The sequence below is a fragment of the Erythrolamprus reginae genome, chromosome 10, assembly GCF_031021105.1.
Source record: "Erythrolamprus reginae isolate rEryReg1 chromosome 10, rEryReg1.hap1, whole genome shotgun sequence".
Taxonomy (NCBI): Eukaryota; Metazoa; Chordata; class Lepidosauria; order Squamata; family Dipsadidae; genus Erythrolamprus; species Erythrolamprus reginae.
In genome coordinates, this window is record NC_091959.1 from 11,397,835 (window position 1) to 11,420,617 (window position 22,783).

A 22,783-nucleotide genomic window follows, 5' to 3' on the forward strand; every position below is an offset into this window, starting at 1 on the left:
AATAACAGAGTTGGAAGGGACCTTGGAGGTCTTCTAGTCCAGCCCCCTGCTTAGGCAGGAAACCCTACACTACTTCGGACACATGGTTGTCCAACATCTGCTTAAAAACTTCCAGTGTTGGAGCATTCACAACCTCTGGAGGCAAGCTGTTCCACTGATCAACCGTTCTGACTGTCAAGAAATTTCTCCTTAATTCTAAGTTACTTCTCTCCTTGTTTAGTTTCCACCCATTGCTTCTTGTTCTACCCTCAGGTGCTTTGGAGAATAGCTTCACTCCTTCTTCTTGGTGGTAACCCCTGAGATAGTGGAAGACTGCTATCATGTCTCCCCTGGGCCTTCTTTTCATTAAACCAGCCGTGTTCAGTTCCTGCAACCATTCTTCATATGTTTTAGCCTCCAGTCCCCTAATCATCTTTGTTGCTCTTCTCTGCACTTTTTCCTAGAGTCTCAACATCCTTTTTGCATTGTGGCAACCAAAACTGAATGTGGTATTCCAAGTGTGGCCTTACCGAGGCCTTATAAAGTGGTATTAACACTTCACGCGATCTTGATTCTATCCCTCTGTTTCCAGCTTCTGGCATGCAATCCAGATGGTTTTCTCATCATCCAAAGGAAACTCGGATCTGACCTCTTGATTTACGATAGCTGTTTAGTTTCACACGAAGTTGAGGAGGGGCGGGAACTGCAGAGAAGAAACATCTGGACAGATCTCAGTTCTACACTCTTGTTTAACTGCTGTTGCTGCTTCCTCCTCCGACTTAGGATCCTTCGCTAAAATTTATGCTCGGCTTCCTACGAATTGTTTGAGATTTCTCTCTCTCTCTCTCTCTCTCTCTCTCTCTCTCTCTCTCTCTCTCTTGTATTCAATCATGTCCAATTCACAGGGGCGGCTTGGAGAAGTTCCTGACCTTTGACAAGGTTTTTCCACAACCGTGTTTGCTATTGCCTCTCCTCCTCCTTCACAGGGCTGAGAGAAACTGACCGGTCCAAGGTGACCCAGCTGGCTTCGTGCCTCAGGCAGGACTAGAACTCAGAGTCTCCCGGTTTATTTTTTTTATTTATTGCATTTATATGCCGCTCACTCCAAATGGACTTTGAGCGGCTAATGATAGGATTAAATACAACAAACATAAAAACAGTTAGGATCTAATAATAAAAGTCAGTAATAACATAAAAAACATGCATACTTGCAATCATAGAAACATAGAAGTCTGACGGCAGAAAAAGACCTCATGGTCCATCTAGTCTGCCCTTATACTATTTCCTGTATTTTATCTTAGGGTGGTTATACGTTTATCCCAGGCATGTTTAAATTCAGTTACTGTGGATTTACCAACCACGTCTGCTGGAAGTTTATTCCAAGGATCTACTACTCTTTCAGTAAAATAATATTTTCTGATCTTTCCCCCAAATAACTTCAGATTGTGTCCCCTTGTTCTTGTGTTCACTTTCCTATTAAAAACACTTCCCTCCTGGACCTTATTTAACCCTTTAACAAATTATCTAACATATTATTTAACAATCAGATTTATTTATTTATTTATTTACTGATTGATTGATTGATTGATTGATTGATTTGACTTGTATGTCGCACCCTCTCTGTGGACTCAAGGCAGCTCCCAACATATCAGTGACCAAAGCAGGGTACAATAACATAGCTAAATCCAATTAATATAAGCAGTTAATTAAAACAGTGTAAAAAAGCTAAACATTAAAAATAATTCATACAATTACAACCACAAGCATACTAAACACTCAATGGCCAAAGTCTCGGGTCTAATGCCCGTGTGCCTGATGGCATAAATACGTTTTCAGGTTCTTACAAAAGGCAAGGAGGGTTTTATTTTTATTTCCAGGCCTGCCGGAAAAACGGCTTTCCAGAAGACCAGTAGGGTGGAGATTTCTGGAGGTAGTTGGTTCCAAAGGGTCGGAGCCACCACAGAGAAGGCTCTTCCACAAGGTCCCGCCAACTGACATTGTTTGGTGGACGGGACCTGGAGAACGCCGACTCTGTGGGCCCTTACTGGCCGCAACGAGGTATATGAGGGAGGAGGCGGTCCAATAAATAGTCTGGCCCTGAGCCATTTAGGGCTTTAAAGGTGATAATCAACACCTTGAATTGTGTTCGGAGACCGACTAGCAATCAATGCAGCTTATGTAGAGATGGAGTAACTGGTTTCTAGCCTGATGCCTTCAGGCTTCTGGCAGGTTGTTTGAAACCATACATTCTGCTATGTCTCTTCAGCAGCAGATCAAAGATTGGAGTGATTGGAGTGTAATGTGTTTAAGCGATTCCTTAATTTATTTGGCTTCATGCTGTCCGCTGCCAACATTTTTAGACACAGTAAACATAGCGGTCTTTCCTCGTCTCCCACCATAGTCACGGTGAAGCCAAGCGCTACATACGCTTCGTCATTATTTCCTTGCCTTAGCTTTCGGGAGACTTACGTTTGTCTCATTATCTCCGTCTCTCTCCTCCTTTCTTTTCATCCCTGTTCAATATTTTTCCATGGTGTCTCTTAAAGGTTTGTTATCTGCACTTCATATCTCCTGCTCTGTGCTGTGTGCTATTTTTCGGTGTAAAAAACCCTACTCCCTGCGGCAAAAAAAGAATGTTTCCGAGGTCATGCGCCCCCGGAGAGGGGCAGCATACAAATCCAATAAATAAATAAATAAATAATAATAATAATAATAATAATAATAATAATAATAATAATAATAATAATAATAATATTTGAGAAACAGTGGGCTAAGGAAGCCTACGGGCGGCAGCTCGATTCAAATTACAATATTGAATCTGGACAGTATTGTGATTTGCGAGCAGTGTTTATCCGGTGACTCATGAGTCCACTCTCGCCAATCAAGTCCTCTATGACAGCGTCTCCTAAACCACTGCCAAGGAAACAGTCGTGACTCCAGAGGGAGAGAAACGCAGCAAAGCCATCGATGATGCTGCAGAAAGCAGAAAATATCAGAGCTGCATTTGCAGAACTTAGCCAGTTTGCCCAAGCAGCAAACCAGACCAGTCAGCCCACCAACCCAACCAGCCAGCCACAGACCAGTAGAAATGGAGTTGAAGTCTTAATGAAACACAGGAGCAGTAGGAAGTTGTGGAAAAAAAATATTTACTTCTTTATACTACTATTACTATCTATACTTTACATACAATAAACTATCTTACTAGTATCTTGCTACAACTATCTTAGTTCAATAACTCACAGGAACCAACTTATACAGCATTACAGCTTTTTTAGAGCACACTTCTCATAAACAGCACACAGCTAACAGCGAACAGACAGAGAGAAAGAGCAGGGAGCTCTTGCCTAGTTAAATACTTTTCACATAATAGCTAGATTGCTGCATGCTCAACTGCCTCTGAATGAGTCATCATTCTTAACTGAGACCTACTTTCTGCATTATGACATTACCTAGGGATTTTTAATTCCTGACCAAAAACTGTGGTGGATCCTCTGCTCGGGGACTATTCTGTCTCTGACCTTTTTCCTTTAGCTGGGAGGTGTTCTGTCGAGTTCTCTGGCAGAATCCTCCCAAAAATTCAGATACAAATTTCAGACACCCACACGTTTGAAAATTCAAAACAATGTTCTTTATAACGAAAATTCACTTAAACTAAGCCCTCTTTTTGTATAGCAAAGAGCACTCGTCTCCAAACAAACTGGTAATTGGTACAAGTCCCTTATCAGTTCTGAGATACTTAGCTTGCAGCTGTGAGGCAATTCACAGTCCTTCTTCAACAAAACATACAAAATGAAAAATACAAAAAAAATAACATGATTAAAAACAGGAGAGAAATACCCATTCTCTCTTAGCTATCTTGTTCTTACTTATATCTTTCTATATTTTGTGCAGTTTTTCATTATTGTTTAGCATTATTACATTCTTATTTTTGGCGTAGTATGGTTCTAACTCTTTAATAATAAGTTATTGCTATTAAATAATATATGCTACAATTAAATACATTAATGCCTTCCACCTTTATGTGCTAAATTTTATTGCTTATACCAGTGATGGCAAACCTATGGCACGGGTGCCACAGGTAGCACGTGGAGCCATATCTGCTGGCACACAAGCTGTTGCCCCAGCTCAGCTCCAGTGTGCATGTGTATGCTGGCCAGCTGATTTTTGGCTCACACAGAGGCTCTGGGAGGGCGTTTTTGGCTTCCAGAGAACCTCTAGGGGGATGGAGGAGGGCACTTTTACCCTCCCCTGGCTCCAGGGAAGCCTTTGCAGCTTGGGGAGGGCGAAACATGTATTTTATCTTAGGATGGATATACAGTATGTTTACCCCAGGCATGTATCAATTCAGTTACTGTGGATTTACCAACCACGTCTGCTGGAAGTTTGTTCCAAGCATCTACGACTCTTTCAGTCAAATAATATTTTCTCACGTTGCTTCTGATCTTTCCCCCAACTAACACTCCGTGGCTTGCATTGGCTGCCGATCAGTTTCCGGTCACAATTCAAAGTGTTGGTCATGACCTTTAAAGCCCTACATGGCTTTGGACCAGACTACCTCCGGAACCTCCTGCTACCGCACGAATCCCAGCGACCGATAAGGTCCCACAGAGTTGGCCTTCTCCGGGTCCCGTCGACTAAACAATGTCGTTTGGCGGGCCCCAGGGGAAGAGCCTTCTCTGTGGCGGCCCTGGCCCTCTGGAACCAACTCCCCCGGGAGATTAGAATTGCCCCCACCCTCCCTGTCTTTCGTAAACTACTCAAGACTCATTTATACCACCAGGCATGGGGGAGTTGAGATATTCCTCCCCTCTAGGCCATTACAAGTTATGCATGGTATGTCTATGTGTATGTTTGGTTTTATAATAAGGGTTTTTAGTTGTTGTATTATTGGATTGTCACATGCTGTTTTTATCATTGTTGTTAGCCGCCCCGAGTCTACGGAGAGGGACGGCATACAAACCCAATAAATAATAATAATAATAATAATAATAATAATAATAATAATAATAATAATAATAATTATTATTATTATTATTATTATTATTATTATTATTAACCTCAGATTGTGCCCCCTTGTTCTTGTGTTCACTTAAAAACACTTCCCTCCTGAACTGTATTTAACCCTTTAACATATTTAAATGTTTCGATCATGTTCCCCTTTTAAATTTTTTTTTTTTTGCTTTTCGTATGTTGTCATGAGAAATAGAACTGCAAACTAGAACATACTGTAGTTGCAGGAAACAGGTCGTTAAAAACGCTCCCCCTTTTGGGAAGAGAAGTGCCCCGATCACAATTAAGAAAAGGTTATTCAGGGGGGCAATTAGGCCGCTACTAATCAGAACTCTTCCTCCCATCCTTTAAAAAGCAGCAAAAAAAAAGCATGAAAATCTTGATGCAGCTGCGATTCAGACTGAAATCACAGCCAAAAAAAGAAAGGAAAGAAAACAAACTTCCGTTAAGCATGCAAATAATTTTTGAATGCAAAATATTTCAAGTGGATTTGCGTCCAAAGCAGCTCTGATGGTTTTTCAACAAGACTGGAAGATTTCTGAGTGGACCCTTGGATGGCTCCTGAGACCAGATGACCAGGGAACATTTCCAGTAATCCTCAAAGAGCTCCTTTCAGGCTGTGCAAAATGTACAAGGACTTTTTGGCTTATGACTGTCCATTATGGTCATAAATCATGACAATTGTAGCACGGGTTATCCATGTGACCTGATTCTATAATCATTTCTGCAGGGGTTGCTAAGCAAAGGCCATGATAGTTAAGCAAAACCAATTATCCAATTGCTTGCCAGGAGCTGGATTTGCTGAAAACCAGAAATAAATAGAAATAGCAGTTAAAACATATATACTGCTTTACAATGCTTTTTCAGCCCTCTCTTTACAAAGCCAGCCTATTGCCCCCAACAATGGGGATCCTCATTTTACCAACCTTGGAAGGATGGAAGGCTGAGTCAACCTTGTGCCTAGTGAGATTTGAACTGCCAAATTGCAGGCAGCCGGCAAAAGTAGCCTGCAGTACAGCACTCTAACCACTGAACAACTATGGCTCATAAATGCAAAACATCAATTAAGTAGGATGCAACAAATGGTCAGAATTACAACTCAACTTTGGAACTTAGTGGTAGGTATCACTAAGGGGGTTCTTCATAACTTTGAATGGTCTGTAAGCAGCCCGTTATAAACCGAGGACTAGTTGTATTCAAAATGTGTCCCACATACCTTTTATTCATATGACCTGTCCCAAAATTAAGAAACTATGGAATACTATTCACAATTGGCAAATGGAAATTACAAAAGAAGATACTGATTTCACTCCAGAAGGAATGCTATTAGGCATTTGGAAAAAGAAATACAGTAAACAGACACTTCATCTAATGACACACATCACATCAGCAGTCAAAATATCAATAGCTCAAATGTGGAAAAAAGACACAATCCCAACAGACTAATATCATAGAAAAAATCTACAGATGTGTAGAAATTGTTAGAAACATAGAAGACTGACGGCAGAAAAAGACCTCCTGGTCCATCCAGTCTGCCCTTATACTATTTCCTGTATTTTATCTTACAATGGATATATGTTTATCCCAGGCATGTTTAAATTCAGTTACTGTGGATTTACCAACCACGTCTGCTGGAAGTTTGTTCCAAGGATCTACTACTCTTTCAGTGAAATAATATTTTCTCACGTTGCCTTTGATCTTTCCCCCAACTAACTTCAGATTGTGTCCCCTTGTTCTTGTGTTCACTTTCCTATTAAAAACACTTCCCTCCTGAACCTTATTTAACCCTTTAACATATTGAAATGTTTCGATCATGTCCCCCCTTTTCCTTCTGTCCTCCAGACTATACAGATGGAGTTCATTAAGTCTTTCCTGATACGTTTTATGCTTAAGACCTTCCACCATTCTTGTAGCCCGTCTTTGGACCCGTTCAATTTTGTCAATATCTTTTTGTAGGTGAGGTCTCCAGAACTGAACACAGTATTCCAAATGTGGTCTCACCAGCGCTCTATATAAGGGGATCATTATCTCCCTCTTCCTGCTTGTTATACCTCTAGCTATGCAGCCAAGCATCCTACTTGCTTTTCCTACTGCCCGACCACACTGCTCACCCATTTTGAGACTGTCAGAAATCACTACCCCTAAATCCTTCTCTTCTGAAGTTTTTGCTAACACAGAACTGCCAATGCAATACTCAGATTGAGGATTCCTTTTCCCCAAGTGCATTATTTTACATTTGGAAACATTAAACTGCAGTTTCCATTTCTTTGACCATTTATCTAGTAAAGCTAAATCATTTACCATATTACAGACCCCTCCAGGAATATCAACCCTATTGCACACTTTAGAGTCATCGGCAAATAGGCAAACCTTCCCTACCAAACCTTCCCCTATGTCACTCACAAACATATGTCACTCACAAACATATGATGAGATGACAAGGGAGATTAAGGGAACAAAAAATGAAGAAATGGAAAAATCGTGGAATCGTGGTATGAATGGATCAAAAACAAATAGAAAAGATAAAAGATAAAATATGAGTGTATACAAAAATAATGAACACACAATATCAGTATGACAGTAAAAGAGGACGAAGGGAGCTATTATAAAAAAGGTGAACTCTTTACAGTAATATGATACTTAAACTTTCTCCTTTTTCTATCTCTTCGATATATAGTAATATGAATACATACGAACGAGAAGATATATTATCTTGAAAATACTGTAAAAAGATATATAAGTATAAAATGTAATGACACAGGTGATGATTTGTGGAAATGTACAAGATCCATGGGGGGGGGGGTTTGGTTTTCTTTTTTAATGTTTTTCTTTTCTGAAAATTAATAAATAAATTTTGGGGGGAAAGTTTTTGCCCATCCTATTATACTTTGAAATGAGGTGCGTGGCAAATAAATCTAATAAAGACATACGGAGATGCTTAAAACACCCAGAGCGTCTTAAAAAGTCTGCTGCAGATTTTTTTTCACTTACGTTTCATGAGTCCCGAAAAAGAAGATGGGATATTTATTTGCTGGAGGCTTCACAGCTCCCTCGGGGAGTTCATCAATCTGTCAGTCAAAGAGAAAGAATGATCTGTCAATAAGTGTCCAATAAAAGGAATCACATCACTGAAAGACTATAGAATAGAATGGAATAGAATTTTATTGGCCAAGTGTGATTGGACACACAAGGAATTTGTCATTGGTGCACATGCTATCAGTGTACATAAAAAAAAAAGATACATTTGTCAAGAATCATGAGATAGAATACTTGACGGTTGTCATAGGGGTCAAATAAGCAATGAAGAAACAATCAATATTAATAAAAATCTTAGGATACAAGCAACAAGTTACAGTCATACAGTCCTAAGTGGGAGGAAAAGGATAGAGAATAGAATAGAATAGAATTTTTATTGGCCAAGTGTGATTGGACACACAAGGAATTTGTCTTGGTGCATATGCTCTCAGCGTACATAAAATAAAATATACATTTGTCAAGAATCATGTGGTACAACACTTAATGATTGTCATAGGGGTCAAATAAGCAATGAAGAAGCAATATTAATAAAAATCTTAGGATATAAGCAACAAGTTACAGTCATACAGTCCTAAGTGGGAGGAAAAGGAGGATAGGAATGATGAGAAAAAACTAGTAGAAATAGAAGTGCAGACTTAGTAAAAAGTCTGACAGTTATTTGTTTAGCAGAGTGATGGCGTTCGGGGAAAAACTGTTCTTGTGTCTAGTTGTCTTGGTGTGCAGTGCTCTGTAGCGACATTTTGAGGGTAGGAGTTGAAACAGTTTGGGTCCAGGATGCGAGGGGTCACTAAATATTTTCCCCGCCCTCTTTTTGACTCCTGCAGTATACAGGTCCTCAATGGAAGGCAGGTTGGCAGCAATTGAGTGGTGCTCATCTCCATTTCTAAGCAGGAGGGACAGCACTGTCCGAAGATGTCTCTGTGGTCATGTGGCCAGCATGACTAAATGCCGACAGCGCATGGAGCGCTGTTACCTTCCCACCAAAGGTGGTTCCTATTTTTCTACTCTTAAAAAAACAACAACCCAGCACAGAGCAACTAAAATGCCTTTTGCAAAATTGGAATTTATATTCCATTTTTATAGTGGCAAGCTCCCCCCCCCCCCCCAATTTGGGAGATTCAGTTAAGAAGGTTCCACATCTCGGACATCAACACCCTTGAAAATGTCCAAAGATATTTCACCAGAAGAGCCCTTCACTCCTCCACTCGAAAAAGAATATCCTACGAAAATAGACTAACAATCCTGGGCCTAGATAGCCTAGAACTGCAGCGCCTAAAATACGACTTGAGTATTGCCCACAAGATCATATGCTGCAACGTCCTACCGGTCAATGACTACTTCAGCTTCAACTGCAACAACACAAGAGCACGCGACAGATTCAAACTTAATACGAACCGCTCCAAACTTGATTGTAAAAAATATGATTTTGACAATCGAGTTATCGAAGCATGGAACTCATTACCGGACTCAATCGTCTCAACCCCTAACCCCCAACATTTCTCCCTTAGACTCTCCACGATTGACCTCTCCAGGTTCCTAAGAGGCCAGTAAGGGGCGTACATAAGTGCACTGGTGTGCCTTTCGTCCCCTGTCCAATTGTCTTTCCTTTCTCTCACTTACCATATATATTTTCTTTCTTCCATATATCCTCTCCTCTAAGTTCACTTTCACCCTTATATATATTACTACATGTCTATTTTTCTTCCTATGTATTTATGTATTGGACAAATGAATGAATAAATAAAAATAAAATAAAAATAATGTTTTTAATAAGCAGATCCACCCTTACACAATTGGCTCATTGTTTGTTTAATTTAAAATATCTGTATGGGCCAGAGTGGCTCATAAGCACAAAACAATAAAGACCGTAAAAAGCATAAAAATCCCCCCAAAAATTCCCCAAGTGAACTAAAAAAGCAAATAAGTAAATAAACCCTGCCTGGTTCCCAAACACAACATATCTCCACATACCCAACCAATTGCACAGCATCAACAGCAATGAGTATTTGTAGCTCAGATTAGATTAGATTAGATTAGATTTATTGGATTTATATGCCGCCCCTCTCCGCAAACTCGGGGCGGCTCACAACAATAATAAAAAGCAGTACATAATAACAAATCCAATGCCCACCAATCTAATTACAATTTAAAATTAATAAATTCATAAAACAGTCCTAATACAGTGGAACCCCGACATAAGAGCTGCTCTACTTAAGAGCAACTCGAGATAAGAGCTGGGAGGGGAGAGATATTTTTGTTCTACTTACAAGCCCAAATTCGAGATACAAGCGCCAAGGAGCTGTCTCCTGAAGCCAAACGCTAACTTCCGCGTTCGGCTTCAGGAGACAGCTGCGAAGCGGCGCGCGTGTTTTAAAAGGTTGCAGCCGGCCTGGGGGGCTCGGGGGGGGGTTGCTTGCAGCTTTCTTTCTTGCTCTTTTTCTTTCTCTCTTTTACCTTCCCTTCCTCTATTTCTTCTTTTCTTTCTCCTTCCCACCTTCTTCCCTCCCTCCCTCCCTTCACTCATTCCTCTCTTACTCTCCCCTTTCATAAGTTTCCTTGCTTCCTTCCTCTGTTCCTGTCCCTTCCCCCTTTCTTTCTTTCTTTCTTGCTTTCTTTCTTGCTTTCTTTCTTGCTCTTTTTCTTTCTCTCTTTTACCTTCCCTTCCTCTATTTCTTCTTTTCTTTCTCCTTCCCACCTTCTTCCCTCCCTCCCTTCACTCATTCCTCTCTTACTCTCCCCTTTCATAAGTTTCCTTGCTTCCTTCCTCTGTTCCTGTCCCTTCCCTCTTTCCTTCCTTCCTTCCCACCCTCCGTCCATTCATTCACCCATTCCTCTCTTGATCGCTTAAAGCCGGTCCCTGGTGCAAAAAGGGTTGGGGACCTCTGTCCTACAGGATTGGGTGGCAGAGAAGTTGAACATATGTAAATTTAAAAGTTTAAGAAAGTTTACAAGTTAAGTGAAAGAAACTTCATTATTCATTTATATGTACATGTACATTTCTTCATTAAAAACATGTCTTTCTGCATAATTTAGACTAACTTTGTGAGTTTTTTGAGGGCTGGAACCAATTAAAATTATTTACATTAATTCCTATGGGGAAAAGTCGTTCGAGATAAGAGCTGCTCGACTTAAGAGCCCAGGTCCGGAACGAATTAAACTCGTATCTCGAGGTACCACTGTATATATAAAAAACAGGCACACAGTCAATCAGTCAAATGGCAAAACAACATGGGCAAGGGGGAGATGTTTTAGTTCCCCCATGCCTGACGGCAGAGGTGGGTCTTAAGGAGTTTACGAAAGGCAGGGAGTGTGGGGCCAATCTTAATCTCAGGGGGGAGCTGGCTCCAGAGGGTCGGGGCCCCCACAGAGAAGGCTCTTCCCCTGGGTCCCGCCAGATGGCATTGTTTAGTCGACGGGACCTGAAGAAGGCCGACTCTGTGGGACCTAACTGGTCGCTGGGATTCGTGCGGCAGAAGGCGGTCCTGAAGGTATTCTGGTCCGGTGCCATGAAGGGCTTTATAGGTCATAACCAACACTTTGAATTGTGACCGGAAACTGATCGGCAACCAATGCAGACTGCGGAGTGTTGGAGTAATATGGGCATACTTAGAGAAGCCCATGATTGCTCTCGCAGCTGCATTCTGCACGATCTGAAGTTTCCGAAAACTTTTCAAAGGTAGCCCCAGTGTTGAAGCAAAGGTCCTCGGAGCCATCCGAGCATGGCAGGTTCCCTGCAGGCATTTCATTATCCAACTAGGTAGCATCATCAGTGCTAGAAGGAGATATGTTTTGCTCTTTGCTTATAAAGATGAACCGTAAGCCTAACCAAGACAAATTCTTTGTGTCTCCAATCACACTTGGTCAATAAAATTATATTCTATTTTCTATTTTTAATTTCTATTTTCTATTTTCTATTTTCCAATCTATTCTATTTTCTATTCTATTCCATTCTATTTTCTAAAATGGTCACCAAGACCTAAAATGGTCACCCAACATCAAAAACGTCATCAAAAAACCATACAAAGAATGTTCTTTCTGCGCCAACTCAGGAAGCTCAAACTGCCCAAGAAGCTGCTGATACAGTTCTACAGAGGAATCATTGAGTCTGTCATTTGCACCTCTATAACTGTCTGGTTTTGTGCTGCAACCCAACAAGACCGACACAGACTTCAGAGGAGAATCAGAACTGCAGAAAAAACAACTGTTGCCAACCTGCCTTCCATTGAGGACCTGTATACTGCACAAGTCAAAAAGAGGGCTAAGAAAATATTTACTGACTCCTCACATCCTGGACACAAACTGTTTCAACTCCTACCCTCAAAACAACGCTACAGAGCACTGCACACCAAGATAACTGGACACCAGAACGCCCAAACGCCATCACTCTGCTAAACAAATAATTCCCTCAACACTGTCAAACTATTTACTAAGTCTGCACTACTACCCTATTACTACTAATTTTTTCTCAACATTCCAATCACCCATTTCCTCCCACTTATGACTATATGACTGTAAATTGTTGCTTGTATCCTCAAGATTTTTATTAATATTGTTTCCTTGTTGCTTATTTGACCTCTATGACAATCAATAAGTGCTGTACCTCATGATTCTTGACAAATGTATCTTTTATTTTATGTACACTGAGAGCATCTGCACCAAAGACAAATTCCTTGTGTGTCCAATCACACTTGGCCAATAAAGATTTTTTTCTATTTTCTATTATTTTCTTTATTCTATTCTATTCTATTCTATTTCCACGGTTGACTTCTCCAGATTCCTTAGAGGTCAGTAAGGGGCGAGCATAAGTGCACTAGTGTGCCTTCTGTCCCCTGTCCAATTGTCTGTCTTATATTTTATATATCTTTTCTCCCATCCATATGTCCTTCCTCTACTCTTCATTGATGTATTCTATTCTCATATCTCTTCTTCTATCCCTTCCCTGATATTTACTACTACACGTTTTTATTCTCCTTAACTTTCAATTTGTATTGGACAAAATAAATAAATAAAATAAAATTCTATTCTATTCCATTCTATTCTATATGTTACCTTTTTGGATAATGATACATTTGCAAGAAAGCAACCAAGTTTTAGAGAGCACCAAGAGCTCTGCAAACTACAGAGCTTCCAGTCTTATACTAACGCCATCACTCTACTAAACAAATAATTCCCTCAACACTGTCAGACTTTCTACTAAATCTGCACTTCTATTCTACTAGTTTTTCTCATCATTCCTTTCACCCATTTCCTCCCATGTTGACTGTATGACTGTAACTTGTTGCTTATATCCTAAGATTTTTATTAATATTGCTTCTTCGTTGCTTATTTGACCCCTATGACAATCATTAAGTGTTGTATCACATGATTCTTGACAAATGTATATTTTATTTTATGTACGTTGAGAGCATATGCACCAAGACAAATTCCTTGTGTGTCCAATCACACTTGGCCAATAAAAATTCTATCCTATTCTATTCTATTTATAGGAAAAACTAGGTGTTTTTAGCGTTGCAAAGGGCAATAACGACCCTGAAGGATGAAGCACCCGCTGCCTTTCAATGATGTTGTCCCTGACAATTAGAAAAAGGAGCACGGCCCCCGCCATATTGTACAACCGAAGACAAGACAGCATCATGGGTGTGTGTCAATGCCATTAGGCAAAAAAACACATAATTTGTGTCTTTGTGAAGCTCTCGCATTTCCAGGCTCAGGATTTCCCAGCTCAATGTTATCTGGGAATTCCTGCCGCTCCTTGGAAAAATATGCTTCTCTCCATCCCTTCCCGTTGTGGTTAAATGGCGTGTTGCGCAGGAATAGGCAAAGACAGCTCACGTCCCTTTGTATCAGCGACACTGGAAACTGGAGGAGGGGAGGGAAGAGTGTGTGTGAGAGAGAGAGAGAGACGGAAGGCGGTGGACCTGCCCATCAGAGCAAAGCAATGCAAGACTCCTCCTCTTCTGGAATATGAATATATATATAAATTGGAGGAGGGACCTCTGCATTGTCACGATGGGATTGACATTCCGCCCCCCCTGCTCCCCGCCCAATCGTTGCAGGAAAAAACAACACAAGCCTTGCAAAATGTGGCCCTTTTATTCAAAGCTGGCACAAAGAGGAATTCCACTCTGGTATGAATTCCACTTGGAATCAGCTACGTGGCAGGGAATCAAAACAATTAGGGCACACGCAGCCTCCGACGGATTGGGTTGGCAAGCTTGGCACCCCCCCCTTCTACACAACACTCCATTTATTTCCCCTCCATCTCCCGTGGCCGATTGTTTTTGTGACCGATTGTTTCCCCCCACCGAGACTGTCTTGGCAATTGTTCTCTCTGGATGCAGGACCTGAAAGAGGGAGGGGGGAACTGCCCAGTCAGCCCCCCCCTTCTGGCACTGAGATGCTGGAACAAAGGAGGGACTGATGAGCAGCATCTGTGTTCACCCCTGCCACAACACGACAACCCCCACGCTGCTGGCTGCTTTGGGGACGAAAACAAACCAAAATGCCGGCTGTAACACAACGTCACCAGCAGGCTGGCGTGGAGGCCAAGCAGCAAGGTTCCCTTTGTGGGTTCTTATACATCACCCCCTCCCACTGTTTAGAAAGATAAATAGACTTTATTTGTCATTTATTTATTGGATTTGTATGCCGTCCCTCTCCGAGGACTCGGGGCAGCTCACAATGTCATAAAAATGATATACAATATCAAGTCTAAAATCCAATTAAATATACAAACATAGATGATTGACGGCAGAAAAATACCTCCTGGTCCATCTAGTCTGCCCTCAGACAATTATTAATATTGATTGTTTCTTCATTGCTTATTTGACCCCTATGACAATCATTAAGTGTTGGACCACATGGTTCTTGACAAATGTATCTTTTTCTTTTATGTACGTTGAGAGCATATGCACCGAGACAAATTCCTTGTGTGTCCAATCACATTTGGCCAATAAAATTCTATTCTATTCTCCGAGACCGCCTTCTGCCGCACAAATCCCAGCGGCCGGTTAGGTCCCACAGGGTTGGCCTTCTCCGGGTCCTGTCGACTAAACAATGTCATCTGGTGGGACCCAGGGGAAGAGCCTTCTCTATGGCGGCCCCGACCCTCTGGAACCAGTTCCTCCCAGAGATTAGGATTGCCCCCATTTTCCTTGTCTTTCACAAACTCCTTAAAACCCACCTCTGCCATCAGGCATGGGAGAATTGAGACATCTCCCCAGGCCTATATAGTTTTATGTATGGTATGCTTGTGTTGTATGTTTTTTAAATAATGGGTTTTTAGATATTTTTTAAATATTAGATTTGTTCTTTGTACATTGTTTTATTATTGTTGTGAGCCGCCCCAAGTCTGTGGAGAGGGGCAGCATACAAATCTAATAGATAGATAGATAGATAGATAGATAGATAGATAGATAGATAGATAGATAGATAGATAGATAGATAATAAACAAACAAACAAACAAACAAACAAACAAATAACTTCTATTCTATTCTATTCTATACTATACTATTTCCTGTATTTTATCTTAGGATGGATATATGTTTATCCCAGGCATGTTTAAATTCAGTGACTGTGGATTTACCAACCACGTCCGCTGAAAGTTTGTTCCAGGCATCTATTACTCTTTCAGTCAAATAATATTTTATCACGTTGCTTCTGATCTTTCCCCCAAGTGACCTCAGATTGTGCCTCCTTGTTCTTGTGTTCACTTTCCTATTAAAAACAGTCCCCTCCTGAACCTTATTTAACCCTTTCACATATTCAAATGTTTCGATCATGTCCCCCCTTTGATTAATTAATTAATTATTTTTAATTAATTATTAATATAATTATCTACTCTATAAACACTGGAACATTAAAAACCATTCATTCGCTTTCAACAACAAGCATACTTAGCAATCGTCGGCCAGAAGCTAGGGTTTAGTGACCCCAAGCCTGGCGGCATAAATGGGTTTTCAAGTTCTTACGGAAGGCGAGGAGGGAGGGGGCAGCACAAATCTCCAGGGGGAGCTGATTCCAGAAGGGCCGGGGCCCCCACAGAGAAGGCTCTTCCCCTAGACCCTGCCAAATGACATTGTCTGGTTGATGGGACCTGGAGAAGGCCATCTTTTCTCCTTTTCTGAATATTTCATACCGATGACCTCTTTTCCCGTGATGTTGTTTACAAAGACACAAAAGATTCCAGTTTTATAACTATAAAGGACAGAAGTGGAATTACAGCTGTGGTTGTCCTTGTGGGCCTCTGTTTTGGGATTTCTCCTAGTAAGGCCACTTACTGTTTATTATTGCTGCAATTATTCATAGTGGTGATCAAGTAACAGTTATTAACACTGCAGGACTTGGGTGGCCAATAAATTTAATGATTATTATTAATAATAATAATTTATGTGTAACAGATGTTTTCTCTTCTCTAAAATTCTACAGGAAAGTTTAAGTGTCCCTTGCTTTTGATTCATTGTCCTTAATTTTGAAATAGAAAGAAATATACATTTTAAAAAATCAATCACTAAATATATAAGATTGCGAATTCCCACAATCCTTACTCTCACTTATTTCTTAAATGGCCTCCGATTTATTGATGTCACTGTCTTTATCATATACTCACACAATTTCCTGTTATATTTCTCTATGAAAGGAAACATTAGGTCTGCTAGATTAATCAGCTAAAGTACTGTGATTAGCTAGAACCAATTAATCAGTGAGGCCGAATCATTAAAAACAGGGTAGAGAATATGCATTCTGCTGTTATTGCCACTTTGGAGTAACACAATATATTCTTCTGACAACAAACAGCCTGTTTTGCTTGACTACAGCACAAGATGCATTTCCTCAGTGTAGCTGGGGAGCAATACAGCTACTTATCTGGATCGAACAGAACAATTAATTAGCTGGTTTAAAAGAGCGACCAATAGAAACATAGAAGATTGACGGCAGAAAAAGACCTCATGGTCCATCTAGTCTGCCCTTATACTATTTCCTGTATTTTATCTTAGGATGGATCTATGTTTATCCCAGGCATATTTATATTCAGTTACTGTGGATTTACCAACCACGTCTGCTGGAAGTTTGTTCCAAACATCTACTACTCTTTCAGTCAAATATTTTCTCCTGTTGCTTCAGATCTTTCCCCAACTAACCTCAGATGGTGTCCCCTTGTTCTTGTGTTCCTATTAAAAACACTTCTCTCCTGAACCTTATCTAATCCTTTAACATATTTAAATGTTTCAATCATTTCCCTCCTTTCCCTTCTGTCCTCCAGACTATACAGATTGAGTTCATTCAGTCTTTCCTGAAAAGTTTGATGCTTAAGACCTTCCACCATTTTTGTAGCCCGTCTTTGGACCCGTTTAGTTTTATCCATATATTTTTGAAGGTGAGGTCTCCAGAACTGAACACAGTATTCCAAATGGGGTCTCACCAGCGCTCTTTACAGCGGGATCACAATCTCCCTCTTCCTGCTTGTTATACCTCTAGCTATGCAGCCAAGCATTCTACTAATAGAATAGAGTAGCTAATCACAGTACATATTCTGCTTCAGGTGTGGGCCGGAAAGCTTCAGACTAATCCTGAGAGAACAACAGTAAAGGCCAATAGTACCCTGGAGTTGACTCAAGTAAATTTATATTCTGTCCTCTTCCTTAATGAGGTGGTTCTCTTAGCTCTATGGAAGGAACTGTGGTGACACAGCAAATAGAATGCGGTATTGCAAGTCGACTCTGCCCACAGTTTGGAGTTCAATCCCAATGGGGGTTCAAGATTGACTCAGCCTTCCATCCTTCTGAGGTGGGTAAAATGAGGATCCAGATTGTTGGGGGAAGTATGCAGCTGTGAGAGCAATCATGGGCTTTCCCAAATATCCCCATGTTACTCCAACACTCCGCAGTCTGCATTGGTTGCCGATCAGTTTCCGGTCACAATTCAAAGTGTTGGTTATGACCTATAAAGCCCTTCATGGCACCAGACCAGATTATCTCAGGGACCGCCTTCTGCTGCACGAATCCCAGCGACCAGTTAGGTCCCACAGAGTGGGTCTTCTCTGGGTCCCGTCAACTAAACAATGTCGCTTGGCGGGACCCAGAGGAAGAGCCTTCTCTGTGGCGGCCCCGACCCTCTGGAACCAACTCCCCCCAGAGATTAGAATTTCCCCCACCCTCCTCGCCTTTCGTAAGCTGCTTAAAACCCACCTGTCGCCAGGCATGGGGGAACTGAGATACACTTTTCCCCTAGGCCTTTACAATTGTATGCATAGTATGTTTGTATGTATGTTTGGTTTTTATATAATGGGTTTTTAACTGTTTTTAGTATTGGATTTTGCTATATACTGTTTTACTGCTGTTGTTAGCCGCCCCGAGTCTGCGGAGAGGGGCGGCATACAAATCCAATAAATAAAATAAAATAAATAAATAAATATGCTGACATTGTAAACTACTCAGAGAGTGATATAAAGCACTCTGGAGCGGCATACAAATCTAAGGGCTATGGCTATTTTCTCTAATATTGATTTCAAACTTTTTACGCCATTACTCTGCTAAACAAATAATCCCCTCAACACTGTCAAACTATTTACCAAGTCTTCACTTCTATTTCTATTAGTTTTTTCTCATCATTCCTATCACCCCTTTCCTCCCACTTAGGACTGTATGACTGTAACTTGTTGCTTGTATCCTACGATTTTTATTAATATGACAGTCATTAAGTGTTGTACCACATGATTATTGACAAATCTATATTTTCTTTTATGTACACTGAGAGCATCTAGAAAAGTTCGTAAGTAGAGGCGTTCTTAGGTAGAGGTGAGAGTCATCAGGCTCCTTTAAAAGTACCTCTAAGGTCAGGAAAGAACTTTTGCCCAGGTTCGCCTGGTGCACCAGTTGCGGCCCTATCTGGACCAGGACTCACTGCTCACAGCCACTCATGCCCTCATCACCTCGAGGTTCGACTACTGTAATGCTCTCTACATGGGGCTACCTTTGAAAAGTGTTCAGAAACTTCAGATTGTGCAGAATGCAGCTGCGAGAGCAATCATGGGCTTCCCAAGGTATGCCCATGTTACACCAACACTCCGCAGTCTGCATTGGTTGCCGATCAATTTCCGGTCACAATTCAAAGTGTTGGTTATGACCTATAAAGCCCTTCATGGCATCGGACCAGAATACCTCCGGGACCGCCTTCTGCCGCACGAATCCCAGCGACCGGTTAGGTCCCACAGAGTTGGCCTTCTCCGGGTCCCGTCGACTAAACAATGTCGTTTGGCGGGTCCCAGGAGAAGAGCCTTCTCTGTGGCGGCCCCGACCCTCTGGAACCAGCTCCCCCCGGAGATCAGAACTGCCCCCACCCTCCTTGCCTTTTGTAAAGTTCTTAAGACCCATCTCTGCCCTCAGGCATGGGGGAACTGAGACATCTCCCCCGGGCCTATACAATTTATACATGGCATGTTTGTGTGTATGCTTGCTTTTAATAATGGGGTATTTAGTGTTTTTTAAATTATTACATTCATTCTTACATTGTCTTTGTTATTGTTGTGAGCCGCCCTGGGTCTATGGAGAGGGGTGGCATACAAATCTAATAAATAAATAAATAAATAAATAAATTTCCAAGATTTCTAACCAGTTGTTTTCTGGGCTTTGGTCTAGGAAAAGACTTTTCAAGATTGCTATTCCGTTTGTGTGTTTAAGCAGTTGTTCTGAACTTCTGCCCTACAAATTGGAGCAAAATTAAATAACTGCTTTACTTTAGAAAAGAGAAGAAGGCATATTCCTACTGTTAACATTCTAAGAAACCATTAATCATCATACCTAAGCTGTTACAGCTGGGCTCCGAACAAAGGCCTCAAATGTTTGGTTTGCCCTTTGGTTAATGCACGGCTTTCTGAATCAACTACAATTTATGGACTATCATGGCTGACCTCTTGTGATATTGCTAAGGCAAAGGAACAAAGTTGTGGTTTAGGGCAGAAGTCGGCAATCTTAAACTCTCAAAAAGCCATTTGGACCATTTTCCACACAAAAGAAAACACCAGGAGTCACAAAACCCTTCCTGTCCTGGCTATGTTTTTTGAGCGGCCACAGAACTAGTGTATGTAGTTGAATTAAACGTTCTGTTTTCTTCTGAAACCTTTTCATGTATTTATCCATAGCTGACCTCCTGGGCGTCGAAAAGCTCAATAAATTGTGTGACAGCAGGTATCACACATTGGCGGTTGTGACTCATATTTTGAGTGAGAGGGAACAGAGGGATGAAAGAGTCACATGTGGCTCCAGAGCCTTGGGTTGGTGATCAGATAGTGAGAAGTTTTGCCGGGATATGAAATTATTATTATTATTATTATTATTATTATTATTATTATTATTATTATTATTATTATTATTTATTAGATTTGTATGCCGCCGCTCTCCATAGACTCGGGGCGGCTCACAAAAATAACAAAGACAATGTAAGAACAAATCTAATAATTTAAAAAACACTAAAAACCCCATTATTAAAAGCAAGCATACACACAAGGATAGCATGTATAAACTGTATAGACCTAGGGGAGATGTCTCAGTTCCCCCATGCCTGACGGCAGAGATGGGTCTTAAGAACTTTACGAAAGGCAAGGAGGGTGGGGGCAGTTCTGATCTCCGGGGGGAGCTGGTTCCAGAGTTGGGGCCACCACAGAGAAGGCTCTTCCCCTGGGACCCGCCAGACAACATTGTTTAGTCGACGGGACCTGGAGAAGGCCAACTCTGTGGGATCTAATTGGACGCTGGGATTCGTGCGGCAGAAGGCGGTCCCGGAGATATTCTGGTCCGATGCCATGAAGGGCTTTATAGGTCATAACCAACACTTTGAATTGTGACCAGAAACTGATCGGCAACCAATGCAGACTGCGGAGTGTTGGTGTAACATGGGCATACCTAGGGAAGTCCATGATTGCTCTCGCAGCTGCATTCTGCACGATCTGAAGTTTCCGAACACTTTTCAAAGGTAGCCCCATGTAGAGAGCATTCCAGTAGTCGAACCTCGAGGTGATGAGGGCATGAGTGACTGTGAGCAGTGAGTCCCGGTCCAGATAGGGCTGCAACTGGTACACCAGGCGAACCTGGGCAAACGCTCCCCTCGCCACAGCTGAAAGATGTTTCTCTAATGTGAGCTGTGGATCGAGGAGGACGCTCAAGTTGCGGACCCTCCCTGAGGGGGTCAATAATTCCCCCCCCCAGGGTTATGGACGGACAGATGGAATTGTCCCTGGGAGGCAGAACCCACAGCCACTCCATCTTATGCAGATGAATCCTGGCAAAACTGCCCATAGGTACGAACATTACCAAATGCTCAAAGACAGGAATTGGTGCACACTTCCTGGCTGGAGGTTATGCTTTCAATGCAGAAAATCCCATGTTTTATCACCGGCATTTTCAGGCAAAAGACTCAAGACCCTGGGAAAACATTCTATGCAATTGAAGTAAATAAGATTTCCCAAAGTAATTATTGGTTGAAAATTAAAGGATGGATAAAAGATATACTGCAATTCGATTTAGTATATTCTCTAAGTATGCCCATATTACTCCAACACTCCGCAGTCTGCATTGGTTGCCGATCAGTTTCCGGTCACAATTCATAGTGTTGGATATGACCTATAAAGCCCTTCATGGCACCGGACCAGAATATCTCCGGGACCGCCTTCTGCCGCACGAATCCCAGCGACCGGTTAAGTCCCACAGAGTCGGCCTTCTTCAGGTCCCATCGACTAAACAATGTCGTCTGGCGGGACCCAGGGGAAGAGCCTTCTCTGTGGTGGCTCCGACCCTCTGGAACCAGCTCCCCCCTGAGATTAGGATTGCCCCCACCCTCCTTGCCTTTCGTAAACTCCTTAAAATCCACCTCTGCCGTCAGGCATGGGGGAACTGAAATATCTCCCCCTTGCCCATGTTGTTTTGGTGTTTGATTGATTGTGTGCTTGTTCTTTATATATATTGGGGTTGTTTTATGAATTTCTTAACTTAAAAGTGTAATTGGATTGGTGGGTATTGGATTTGTCACTATGTACTGTTTTTGCCATTGTTGTGAGCCGCCCTGAGTCTGCGGAGATGGGCGGCATATAAATCCGATAAATCTAATCTAATCTAATCTAAAACCAGAGAACTCTCTCCTAGGGCTTGTTAGAGGGCAATACGTAAAATCAAAATACTACCTGATCATCCATATAATAACTGCAGCGAGATTAGCCTATGCACAAATGTGGAAAGATAATAACCTCCCAACAGATAATATGATTATAAAGAAACTTATGGATTGCGCTGAAATGTCCCGGCTCACTTTTGAACTACAAAATAAACAAGAGAAAGACTTTTAAACCATTTGGGAAAATCTATATGAATGGCTTGAAACCAGAAGAAATGACTAATAAACAAGTGAATAATATATGGATATAATTGATAACTACAAATAACACAATAAAACGTAAACAATTGATATATGGATTAGATAAAGCAACAAGGAGATATATAGTTTGCTTTTTGATTCATCAGGAATGCTAACACAATGGAAATGATGTACAATGTAACCATTTTCCTTTCTTTTTCTATTTTCTTTTTATTCTATCTTCTTTTCTCTCTTTTTTTCTCTCTGTCCATCTTTACATGTTTGCAATAGTCGTTTACTATTCTTTTTGAATTGTATTGTTTTTCTATTTGTGAATAAAAACTTATTTAAAAAAAAAAGATTTTCCCACCTCTAACAGTGATGTTTCGCCACTGAAGGCAGCTTCAGAAGGCG

General features: G+C 41.3%; 1 protein-coding gene across 1 annotated transcript in view; it reads right to left on the reverse strand.

Moving 5' to 3' along the window:
* Nucleotides 1–22,783, reverse strand: part of HDGFL3 (HDGF like 3) — a 48,191-nt gene that overhangs the window by 13,073 nt on the left and 12,335 nt on the right. The window contains exon 2 of the mRNA XM_070761986.1: nt 7,981–8,057. Within this exon, the coding sequence (XP_070618087.1) occupies nt 7,981–8,057 (77 nt within the window). The remainder of the gene's footprint in view (nt 1–7,980; nt 8,058–22,783) is intronic.